General features: G+C 37.7%; 3 protein-coding genes across 3 annotated transcripts; all 3 read right to left on the bottom strand.

Annotated features, from left to right (window-relative positions):
- Positions 1-1,184: 1,184 nt before the first annotated feature.
- Positions 1,185-4,850, bottom strand: LOC145753366 (uncharacterized). Its single transcript, XM_082569778.1, has one exon. The coding sequence runs from the start codon at positions 4,848-4,850 to the stop codon at positions 1,185-1,187; it is 3,666 nt and encodes a 1,221-aa protein (XP_082425904.1).
- Positions 4,851-8,265: 3,415 nt separating this feature from the next.
- Positions 8,266-9,938, bottom strand: LOC145753365 (3-oxoacyl-[acyl-carrier-protein] reductase FabG-like). Its single transcript, XM_082569777.1, has 7 exons — positions 9,912-9,938; positions 9,670-9,709; positions 9,337-9,573; positions 9,177-9,275; positions 8,914-9,095; positions 8,716-8,834; positions 8,266-8,524 (listed from the first exon to the last, which is right to left on the bottom strand). Exons 1-7 carry the CDS (start codon positions 9,936-9,938, stop codon positions 8,416-8,418), a joined length of 813 nt encoding a protein of 270 aa, XP_082425903.1. The 3' UTR covers positions 8,266-8,415.
- A 23-nt stretch (positions 9,939-9,961) lies between these two features.
- Positions 9,962-12,183, bottom strand: LOC145753364 (dihydroanticapsin 7-dehydrogenase-like). The gene is made up of 6 exons (XM_082569776.1): positions 12,062-12,183; positions 11,257-11,981; positions 11,093-11,191; positions 10,552-10,733; positions 10,311-10,429; positions 9,962-10,070 (listed from the first exon to the last, which is right to left on the bottom strand). The coding sequence occupies exons 2-6, from the start codon at positions 11,606-11,608 to the stop codon at positions 9,962-9,964; spliced, it is 861 nt and encodes a 286-aa protein (XP_082425902.1). The 5' UTR covers positions 11,609-11,981; positions 12,062-12,183.
- Between the last annotated feature and the right edge of the window lie 113 nt (positions 12,184-12,296).

Raw genomic sequence — 12,296 nt, 5'->3', positions numbered from 1 at the left:
ACCTATTTTTTTACCTAAATCTTAATAACTGAAGTAGAATATACAAAATATTGAACACATAACATAGCTATTTATTATTTCGCGCGCATTGATATTTGAACGACAAACATGCGCACGCGCATACACACACACTCAAAATATCAACAAAAGTGGCAGCGCTGTAACGTTATGTCTATTTTAGGTAAATCAAATGTTTAAATTTTTTTAAGTTTTTTAATGATAACTGTTAAATGCCCTCTCTTCTAGTGCTAAGTGGCCATGCACTGAGGGTATTTAGCATAAGACTATTTGTACTGATTGAACTATTCTTGCTTTATTAAAGTTGACCCCGCTTTTAGTCGCACACATGAATGAACAATTTTATTTCGTTCACACACAAACACATTCGTTCATTGACAGTTTCTACAAAAAATAAATCAGCTATAGTCAATAATGCTATAGAAAAATAAGCGATCACAATATAACTAATTGTTACCACATAATAAAAACATAATACAGAGAATATCGAAGTCAAAACACATCTTACCGACACGTTTAGCAAGCCACTTATACAATGGATACAAAGGTCAACTTGTGTAATCGTGGTTAATTCAAGCAATCTGTAATTAGCAATTGAAAAGGTAAGGTAAAGAAAAAGGCTGTAATAGCAAAGCCCTATTAGGCACATTAACAATAAAAGGCATAAATACCTAATAAATGGCAGATATTGGCTCATGAAAATATACGTCACAGACGATAAAACTACCCAATAAGTTCCTGATAAAGGTAAAAGAGACATTTAGTACAAAACATAAACACAGAATAACTTAATAATAATGCAAAATGTAATTACCCGAAAATTCACAAGCCCGAATTATGGATCAAAAAACGTACGTATCAGTTCACTACTCCAAATAGTCTCACAGTAGGAAAGGTAGTAATTACATATAACACTTTAAATCACTTTTAAATAGCCTATCAGTCTAGATTCATAACGATAAAAATAATAGCCATGAAATTACGGTAAGTATTAAAAAACCTTTCAATCAAGTGAAACGCACGGCTGATTATAAAACCTCAGGGTTGCCAAATGTAACAAATATAAAACGCATATTTAACACTCCCCCCAAATATGAACGAAAAAAAGGAGTGCATATTTACAAAAACACATATGCGTTTAAACACAAAAGTCATTCAGCGCCGCTTTAAAGCGACTCAGCAGCCCCTTTACTGGGACTGTTCTCTTCCTGGACCTCCTCCGGATCCTCGTTTACCAGAATCTCGACTCGAACTCTAGGATCATCATCAGGGCAGTCACCCTCACTGCTATCATCATCTTCCGCTGCTCCTCGATCACAGGAAACACTCTTCTTGGACTCGGCCAGAAGGCACAGCTTTGCAATAGGCCTTTTTATGTAGGAATTTTGCGTTCGTAACTGAACTGCTCGTACAACACCATGTTTGTCAGGATAGACTTCTACCACTCTACCTAGTGGCCACTGTGAACGCGGCATCGTGTTGTCGATTACCAGAACAATATCATTGTATTGAAAATTTCTTCGTCCAAAAAGCCACTTGCTTCGATGATTTATTGTAGATAAGTATTCACTAACAAACCTTTTCCAGAAATTATCAGCTAAAAATTGTATTTGCTTCCACCGTTGCACAGCATAGGAATCCTTCTCGGAGGAACAAACTATTGGCAAATTTCTGTCTGGATTTACCATCAGCAGATCATTGGGAGTTATCGGTTTTTGACTTCCCGGCACAAACGAAACTGGAGTAAGTGGCCTTGAATTGATAATTGCTTCCACTTCCACAAACAAAGATGACAACGTCTCATCAGTATGTGATTTTCCTATTTGTGTGGATGTCAAAACACGTCGTACAGACCGAATAAGCCTCTCCCAAGCTCCACCAAAGTGGCTGGCTCCAGGTGGGTTAAAGTGCCAAATCAAATGACTTTGTTCATACTCTTTGCCACCAGACATCTTGTTCCAAGATGCAACAGCTTCTCGTAACACTCTTTCAGCTCCAACAAAATTCGTACCATTGTCGGAATACATATGCGATACAGAACCCCTTCTTAGCATAAAACGACGAAAACACATAATAAAGGAATCCGTTGTCAGATCATAGGCGACTTCCAAATGTATTGCACGTGACGTCATACACGTAAATATGACTCCCCATCGTTTAATTGAACTGCGTCCCCTTTGAACCGCAATGGGACCAAAACAATCAACACCCGTATGAGTGAAAGGTGGTTCACCCACTTGGACTCTCGCAGGCGGCAAATCCGCCATGTACTGCTGCCCAGGCCTCCCAAACCTCCTACGACAATGAAGGCAGTTATCTAAGACGTAGCGGATGGCAGAACTGCCATTTTCAATCCAGTATCTTTGACGTAAAGCACAGCCAGTGTGATTCAATCCAGCGTGGCCAGTCTCACAATGGTATTTCATGACAATAAGCCTTGTCAAATTTGAGTCTCTAGGAAGAATAGCAGGGTGCCTTTGTTCATAAGGGATTGGAGCTGAATCCAGTCTACCCCCTACTCGAATAACCCCATCTTGTATTATTGGAGAACACTTTCTCAAAGACAAAGGCATAGTCTTTGCATCTCGAATCTTGATATCTCTGTTCATCATGGCAGAGTAACATCGACGTTGAACATACTTCACCAGTGAAAGCTCAGCTTTATCCAGCTCCAGCTTAGAAATTGAACTCAAATTTATTGAACCGGCTCTTCTTTCATGACAACGATCCAACAGAAATTGGCAGGCTCTAGTCAACCACACTGTAGACTTCAACAGAGCATGCAAAGAAGAGTAACGGTTGATCAAACAATCCATAGGAGCCAACAGCTCAACCCCCACTTGACATAAAACTTCAGATCTAATGACACCACCATCAGTAAATGCATCAACTGTACTTGCCATTCGTTCAGGCCAAGCATCTGAACTAAGCTTTAAGAATGATGGACCAGACAACCAGATTCCTGACTTAAGAAATGACACAGCTGTCATGCCACGTGATGCTTGATCTGCCGGGTTCAACTTTCCTGGCACAAATCTCCATGCATTTATGTCAGTTGTTTCTTCAATTTCGCTTAACCGGTGAGCGAAAAATATCTTGAATCTCTTCTTGCTGTTACGAATGCAATGTAACACCGCTTGTGAGTCACACCAAAAGGTTGTATCACAGTCGTCTAATTTCATCTCACGTTTTAGAAAACTGTGCATTCGAGCAGCAACCACAGCAGCCATTAACTCCAAGCGTGGAATTGTTAGCACATTGCGCTGTGCTAAGTAAGACTTTCCCATTAGAAATGAACAGAACACATTTCCCTCAACATCAATCAACCTGAAATAAGACACAGCGCCATAACCATCACTAGAGGCATCAGAGAAAACATGTAGCTCCCGCCTGGTAACTTCTATGTCATTATTTGGTTTAACACACCGTTCCAGACTAACTTTATCTAAATTGGGTAATTGAAGAAGCCATTTTTCCCATCTTGTAGCTTCTTGCTCACCAATCGGGTCGTCCCATCCAAGGTTCTGATCCACAAGATCCCGCAAAATAATTTTTGCTTCCAACGTCACAGGCGCCACAAAGCCTAATGGATCAAACAGTGAGTTTAATGTTGATAAAATTCCACGACGTGTGTAGCTGTTCTCCTTTAACTGAACCTTGAACTTAAAGGCATCATCCTGAACATTCCAGTTCACTCCAAGGATTCTTTCATTCATATCATGCTCTAGCTCCCGTTCACTAGGACTAGTTACTCTATCATCCACTGGAATGGAATTCAACACTGAAGAACTATTCGATATGAACTTGGTTAACTCAAACCCAGCACGTTGAAGCATTTCTCTTAACCCTTTAACAAGTTGTATTGCCTCGTTCTCGTCCTTCATCGAAATCAGACAATCATCGACATAAAAGCTATGCCTCACAGCATCAGCTACATCATGTTTATAAAGTGAGCCGAAATCCTTTGCGCTCTGCAACAAACTGAAAGCTGCTATACAGGGTGAGCTTCTGCTTCCAAATATATGCACCAACATACGATGAGGGACTGGCTCCTTGCTAATGTCCCCATTCGGCCACCAAAGAAAGCGAAACACATCACAATCTTCCTTGTTTACACAGACCTGGTGAAACATTTGGCGAATGTCACCAGCAATAGCAATTCTATCACGACGAAACCTCAACAGCACGCCAACTAAAGAACTTATCAAGTCCGGTCCTTGCATAAGTTCATCATTTAACGATACACCGTGGCACACTGCCGCACAGTCAAAAACTATTCTAAGCTTCTCTGGTTTGTGCGGGTTCACTACTGGATGATGTGGAAGATACCATATCCGATTAGCATTCTGAAGCTCATCATCAGGAACGACTTCTGCATGCCTGCTATCAATGTAAAGCTGCATCTTCTCCACATACTTTCTCTTTAACTTGTCATCCTTATAAAATCGTCGGGCCAGAGATTTTAGACGACTGAGAGCAGAAACCTGGTTGTCCGGCAAAACAACTTCATCATTACGCCAAGGCAATGGTAAACAGTAATGACCATCTTTCAGTTTCACTGAATTTACTAAACCCTTAAAAACCTTTCGATCTTCCCGTGATTGGTTTCTTCCTATTTCCGCCACAACATTAAAACTTTCATCTGGGCACATGACTTTAGACTCCAGTTCTTCCAGCACAGCATTATTCGCCTGCATTGAAAGCGTGTTCGATCTACCACCCAGCAACGATATCCCTAGCGGAGTTTTAACCACCATAGGATCCTCTTGGCTTACACCTTGAGCCAAAACTTCGCATATGTGTATAGCAGGAACATTTGTACCAATTAACATTGTTACTCTTCCCCCTTCAATATGCTTAAAATTCAAAGTCACGCAAATATGCATAATTACTCTTTGCCTCTGAAAGGTTGTTAGGTTTTGCAGGTATAACATCGGTCAACATTACCTCCTTAACATGATAAACTGGCAATTGCTCCTTGAAAGGTTGCACAGTAAATGAATAGGAATAGGTTTTCCTTCTTTCTCTCCCAAAAAATGAGGACAGCATGATCTCCACTGCCTTTCCTGTTAAACCAAGGTTGTCCGCAACCTCACGCAAACAAAAGGTCCCAGTGGACCCTGAATCAATTAGAGCATAAGTGCTAAAGCGTTTCTCACCATAAGATAAAGTCACAGGAACCACATTTAAATAACATGCTACCCCTCGGACAATCATGGTGTTTGCTGTAACCTCTTTAGCATCACTTCGAGAGGGCCTTTGGCTAAACAGATGCAGCAACCTATGATGCCTGTCACTGCCACAGCCTGGTTCAGCACATGCCTTCTTCTTCGTACAATCCCCTTGAAAATGTAAGGAACTAAAGCAACTGAAGCACAAACGTTTTTTACGAACAAAGTCCCTCCGATCTTCCGGACTCAAGTCAATGAAACTATTGCACTGGCTCAAATAATGTTCTTTTGAACAATAATGACATGTCCTGCTGTTAGCTTTCAATGAACTAGCAACATTTGAACCAATTTTCTTTCCGGAATCTGAAACCATTACATTGTGAACTCGCACTGTCGATCTTACAACAGCATCATTCGACTTCCTGGATGTTGTGGATAACAACATTGATCGCCCAAATGTTGAATTGGCAACATCGGCAGCCTCTCCAACAAATTCATTAAAACATTCGAACATGGCATACCTGCCATCTCGTTTTTCAATCCTGGCAGAATATGCAACCCACTGAGCTTGTAGTGGTTCTGGCAGTTTCTTTGCAATGGAAGTAATAAATTTCACTGAGTCCAGCACAGTAGCATACTTGTAATTCTGTAGGGCAGTTACACATTTTTTAACTTTTATTGCAAAGTCTCTAAGTGCCTTTGGATTATTTCTTGGCACATTTGGGTTTGTAAGCAGACTTGATTCACATGCACATGCAATACGATGTGGTGCCCCATATTCATTTTCCATGTATCTCCTTGCTTTAACATACCCATCATTAGGCTCATCAACAAAGTGCTTAATCCCACTCCTTACTTCTTCACTGCAGTGCTGCATTAGGTACACAAGCCTAAGAGCATCACTATTTACATTGACAGCAATATGAACATCAAACTTCATTATAAAGGTACGGTATTCCAGAGGATCTCCATTAAACATTTCTAACTTCGGTTTTGGCAAAAACCTCTCACCAAACTGTTCTTTGCAACGCCCTTTCAAGACTTGTGGTGGAGACCAATTTACTTGAACTTCTTCTCGCAACCTTTTCTTCTCATCTAATCCATAAGGTGAAACAGGCTCATAGAAATTCTCATTTAAATTGTCCCTTACAACATCTTTCTTGGACTGCAAAAAAGATAAACTTGGCTCAACCTTCATTTGGTAGGTCATTTCTTTCACAGAAGCAGGCACATTTACCACATTCTTCTTCGAAACAACATCACATCTTATGCTACCTGATGCATTTGACAACTCATCTAGATATTCATTTGTAGCTTCCTGTACCGCTAGCTGTCTCTTTTGCTCATTGCGCATTTCAATATTTCTTTGCTCAGCCTCATAAGCTTCTCTTTTAGCCTCTTCTTGTGCCTTTCGAGCATCCATTTGAGCCTCTTCTAGCTTCTTCTTGAGTTTCAGTTCTCTCTCATAGCTTTCCTTTCGAGCTTGCTCCTCCCTCCGTTCGTTTTCCGCCTCCATCTTTACTTTGTTCAATCGAAGCTCAGCAGCTCTTGCCCTTCTCGATGAAGTAGATGACACTTGACTCCCCCCACTTTGCGAGTGGGGTTTTATCCCAGATGGACCAGGCCCAACACCAACAAGCTCCTTTGCTTGAGTTTGACATTGCTCGAGCCACTCACTTACTCGTGTATCAAACTCAGTTTTGGCAGTTGCCCAATCAACAACTCGTAACTGACTGCCCGGCACTAAAGCAGATTCCTCCAAATCAACACACAGCTTACGAATATCACGGTATGCTTTGTCAATTTCAGGTAACAGCAACTCTAGATCTCTTTTTCCATCAGGTTTTAGCATAATACTCTCAGCCCGAGTATATAGTCCCTTAAGCCTGCCCATGGCGGCAGCACTATCAAATTGTTCTTGTTCAGTCATGATTTTAATTGATTACTCAGAACGAGCAGATAAACAAAAAATTTTAAATGCTCATGTCGAAACGATGTTAAATGCCCTCTCTTCTAGTGCTAAGTGGCCATGCACTGAGGGTATTTAGCATAAGACTATTTGTACTGATTGAACTATTCTTGCTTTATTAAAGTTGACCCCGCTTTTAGTCGCACACATGAATGAACAATTTTATTTCGTTCACACACAAACACATTCGTTCATTGACAGTTTCTACAAAAAATAAATCAGCTATAGTCAATAATGCTATAGAAAAATAAGCGATCACAATATAACTAATTGTTACCACATAATAAAAACATAATACAGAGAATATCGAAGTCAAAACACATCTTACCGACACGTTTAGCAAGCCACTTATACAATGGATACAAAGGTCAACTTGTGTAATCGTGGTTAATTCAAGCAATCTGTAATTAGCAATTGAAAAGGTAAGGTAAAGAAAAAGGCTGTAATAGCAAAGCCCTATTAGGCACATTAACAATAAAAGGCATAAATACCTAATAAATGGCAGATATTGGCTCATGAAAATATACGTCACAGACGATAAAACTACCCAATAAGTTCCTGATAAAGGTAAAAGAGACATTTAGTACAAAACATAAACACAGAATAACTTAATAATAATGCAAAATGTAATTACCCGAAAATTCACAAGCCCGAATTATGGATCAAAAAACGTACGTATCAGTTCACTACTCCAAATAGTCTCACAGTAGGAAAGGTAGTAATTACATATAACACTTTAAATCACTTTTAAATAGCCTATCAGTCTAGATTCATAACGATAAAAATAATAGCCATGAAATTACGGTAAGTATTAAAAAACCTTTCAATCAAGTGAAACGCACGGCTGATTATAAAACCTCAGGGTTGCCAAATGTAACAAATATAAAACGCATATTTAACAATAACTACTTTATCCTAATGATAAAACTTACTAATATAAGTTTGCCAACCAATTTTGCTCTTTTTAAGAATAAGGTGTGATAATTTAAAACTAAGAAGGTGCAATTTCCGTTGAATAGTTTGCATTTTATTTGGATTTCCTTACCTTAATTATTAGAGTTGTTTAAAGTTTTATTGAATAAAAAAGCCCAATTTTTTATTAAATTTAAAACAAATTAGTAAAACAATATTTTAAATAAATATGCTATATCAATAAATGTAAATTTTTATTTGAATTTTCCAATTTCTTGTTAAAGCACACCGAAGTGATTTATCAAAGCTTGTTTTTGCTTATTACAAGCACAACAAAATTATTTATCAAGATTTGTTCGCAGCAATCATATCTGGATCTCCAAATACCTCTGCACTCATTGCACTGTAACCACCATCGACCAACATATCAATGCCAGTTATAAACGAAGCATCCCTAAAAAAACGTTGAAATTTTTTTTAGAAAACTAAAAATTACACAAAAGTAATTGAGACAGAAAAAAAATCTGTTATAAGATTTGCCTGTCTGGGACGAATATGTCACTAAATTTATTGTTGTCTTCTGGCTTAATTAACTAGAAATTATATAACTGACATGTCAATGACTTTTATATTTTATTCACGTACTTGCCGCACAAAAACGTTATCGCCCCAGCAACTTCTGACGTATAGCCACATCTTCGTAAAAGTTGAAAATTTTTAGCTTTCATTCCTTTCACCGTTCCATCCGGTGACGCCTTTTTCATCTTAACGTTGATAACACATTAAAATTATGTTTAATAATATATATCTAAAAATTATTGTTATTCTTAGGAGAAGTGTTACCTCAGGCGACCAAATCCAACCAGGGCTTATGGAATTAACTCGAATTTTATCCGCAGACGAATCTAAAGCCATGTTTCGAGTGACAGTCGCGACAGCACTTTTTGTAGCTGAGTATGCCCACCTTACCGGCTGTGTACGTATACCTGCTATACTAGAGATGTTTACTATAGCAGCAGATTCATCTAAACAAAAAAGTAAACAAAAATTTCAATTTTAAAGGAGGAAAATTGACGAATTTAATCTTTTTTCACGTAATGTCATACCTTTAGGCATGTGCGAATATACCGCTTGAACCGCAAACGCTGTGCCTGCAATATTTACTTGGCAACTTTTGTTCCAATCTTCCTCAGTACTATCCAACGCTGTTAACATAAAAATTGCAGTTATTTTTGCATGCAAATATTTTGATGATGAATTACTTACCTCGTGACCCAAAATACAACGCACAATTTACTAAAATGTAAATAGGGATGTTAAAATCTTGAGAAATTTTAATGACTGTTTCTTTGCAAGTATTTCTATTTGAAACATCATTTTGATAGAACAACACTTTTTGGGTATTTGTACTGGCAAGGTAGTTAATTGCAGCTTGTCCGGCCCTTTTGTTTATATCAACAATTGCAACAGAAGCACCGTCGTTTACAAAACTTTTGACGGTGGCTAAACCAATACCAAAAAGCACCACCGGTCAAACTGCTAATTTTCCTTTAAAACGACCTACACTAGTTTTTTTTCTTAACTAGTTTCAATATTAACTTTTATCTAACAGGTTGGACTTTTGACCAGCGGGATTTAACTGCGCAAAATGAAAATGTATACTGTTTATCTACACTTTTTTAATGTTTGTTGTAAATTTTGTACAGTTTGAAAAAAAAAATATTATGTAACAGTTTGAGGACCACAAAATGCTTTAGGCAGATAAAAAAATTGCTAGTGTTGGACGTAACAAACATAAAAAACTTTTAGTATGATCAATTATTTTATTTAGTTAACTTTACTAGGGATGGCAAAAGATTTTTATTCATGCCAAGGAATTTAATATTGAACACTACTCTTTAGTCCCAGCAAAAGCTGCGCTATTTCCGAATCCGTCTGCTCCCATGACGCTGAATCCACCATCAGTAAGTAGATCGGTGCCATTAATAAAGGATGCATCTCTGGAAACATTATATACATTTTTATGATTTATTTTTGATGTTAAAAGACCAACTTTTCAGGTTTAATATTTAATAATCTAAACCAGAAAAATTTAACCCATACCCCTTTAAAGGTGCGTTATAATCAATTAAAAAACTTAGTCAAAAAATCAGAACCAGTATGTGCTTGTATTCTGATTTATGTTATATTTTAACATCAGTGTAACAACTAAATCAATTAAAATAGCGTTTGGTACATACTTGCTACATAAAAAAGTTATAGTCGCGGCAACCTCAGAGGTATAACCACTTCTTCTCACAAGTTGTAGATTTTCCGCATGCACAGCTTCTTTGGTACCGTCTGGTGACGCCTTTTTCATCTGGTTTGTAAAATGGTATAAACAGATTACAGAAATTATTCTAAACTATGACATAATTGTTATTTGAAGATAATCCACGGGTATGAGGTTTATTAACTTAAAAATAAAAAGTGTTGTTTTACCTCAGGCGACCAAATCCAGCCAGGGCTAACGGAATTAACACGAATTTTGTCATCTGACAAATCTAAAGCCATGTTTCGAGTCAAAGTCTTTAAAGCGCCCTTGGTAGCTGCATATGTCCACCTTCCTGGCTGTGATCGAATGCTAGCCATGCTAGAAATGTTGACAATAGAACCAGACCCATCTAAATAGAATTCAAAAGCATACACATAACTGCGTAAGTTTAAAATCTCTTCATGCTTTATTTAGTTAAAATGGGCAGCGTGGTATAGTGGTCAGAAAACTTTCTGCACTACATGAAGTCCTAGGTTCAATTTCCAGTGATCTCATGCTGTAGCGCCCTTGAGTAAGGCGGTATAAACGGTATAAACTTCTGCTGAGCCAATACTTATTCAGCAGTTTAATTATCGAACAATTATTTTCTATAATACACCAAACTACCAAAGACAAATCAAGACTAGGTCGAGATAACTTATGTTACTTCATGTTTAGGCAGCGCATTCAACCTTTCCACCTAAAAAAATATGAAAATAGCTGTAATACCTTTTGCCATATATGGAAGCACTGCTTGTACCATGAACGCAGAGCCAGCGACATTGACCATGCAACATTTATTCCAATGTTTTTCTGTGCCATTTAAAGCTGTAAAAAGTCTAAGTTACCAACATGTTTTCAGTTTGATTTAGTTACCAGCTGTACTTACTTACCTTTGCAATTAAAATCGACAGCGCTGTTGATTAAAAAGTGAATAGACATGTCGAAATCCTGCGATATTTTTAGGGCCGTATCTTTACACTTGTCTCTCTTAGAAACGTCGTTGTTATAAAACAACACTTTTTGGTTCTTCGTAGTTGTGATGTGGTTTAATGCAGCCTGCCCGGCGCTTTCGTTGATATCAATAATTGCAACAGAAGCGCCGTCGTTAACAAATCGTTCAACTGTAGCAAATCCAATACCAGAAGCCCCGCCGGTCACAACTGCTAATTTTCCATTAAAACGACCTACACTAGTTTTTTGGTCCAATTCGGGCTGATTTTTTGTTAAAAACTCTAAATCCATTTTTAAAATATGATGGACTACTTTGCCAACCTATAGAATATAAGTTTAAGTAATTAATAAGCATGCATGCGGCCAATGTTAAAACAGCTAAATAAACTAGTTAATGATTGATAGATTAAAGTTACACATCAAGTTTAACAGGTTACTATAAGCCTTGTCACATTAAATTAGCATTATTTTATATGGTTAGGGCAATCAAGAGTTTAGGCTGCTGATCAATATTTGAAAAGTGGTGAGAATTGCAAACATACAGTGTTCACATTTTATAGTTAAAAATGCAATAACTTTTGATGTGTAACCACATCTTCGTAAAAGTTGAAAATTTTCTGCTTTCATTCCTTTCACAGTTCCATCTGGTTGAAGCTTTTTTCATCTGAACGTAGATAAACACATTAAAAATATGTTTAATAATATATATCTAAAAAATATTGTTATTCTTAGGATAAGTGTTACCTCAGGCGACCAAATCCAGCCAGAGCTAATGAAATTAACTCGAATTTTATCCGCAGACGAATCTAAAGCCATGTTTCGAGTGACAGTCGCGACAGCACTCTTTGTAGCTGAGTATGTCCACCTTACCGGCTGTGTACGTACACCTGCTATACTAGAGATGTTTACTATAGCAGCAGATTCATCTAAATAAAAAAATAAAAAAATTTATTTTGGAAAAAGGAGAATTAATAAATTT

Source organism: Corella eumyota, chromosome 5 (assembly GCF_963082875.1).
Source record: "Corella eumyota chromosome 5, kaCorEumy4.1, whole genome shotgun sequence".
Lineage (NCBI taxonomy): Eukaryota > Metazoa > Chordata > Ascidiacea > Phlebobranchia > Corellidae > Corella > Corella eumyota.
Note: the sequence above shows the minus strand (reverse complement) of the source record. Positions and strands in the feature narration are given on the sequence as shown.

Excerpts from the sequence above, each read along its gene's own strand:
- LOC145753366 (XM_082569778.1), bottom strand. The coding sequence starts at position 4,850 with ATGTTAATTGGTACAAATGTTCCTGCTATACACATATGCGAAGTTTTG.
- LOC145753365 (XM_082569777.1), bottom strand. The coding sequence starts at position 9,938 with ATGAATAAAAATCTTTTGCCATCCCTA. Across the intron at positions 9,710-9,911 it reads AAAATCTTTTGCCATCCCTA|TTAAATCCCGCTGGTCAAAA; the intron begins GTAAAGTTAACT and ends CATTTTGCGCAG. Across the intron at positions 9,276-9,336 it reads GTTGTATTTTGGGTCACGAG|CGTTGGATAGTACTGAGGAA; the intron begins GTAAGTAATTCA and ends TTATGTTAACAG.
- LOC145753364 (XM_082569776.1), bottom strand. The coding sequence starts at position 11,608 with ATGGATTTAGAGTTTTTAACAAAAAATCAGCCCGAATTGGACCAAAAA. Across the intron at positions 10,734-11,092 it reads GCTTCCATATATGGCAAAAG|ATGGGTCTGGTTCTATTGTC; the intron begins GTATTACAGCTA and ends AATTCTATTTAG. Across the intron at positions 10,071-10,310 it reads ATAACTTTTTTATGTAGCAA|AGATGCATCCTTTATTAATG; the intron begins GTATGTACCAAA and ends TAATGTTTCCAG.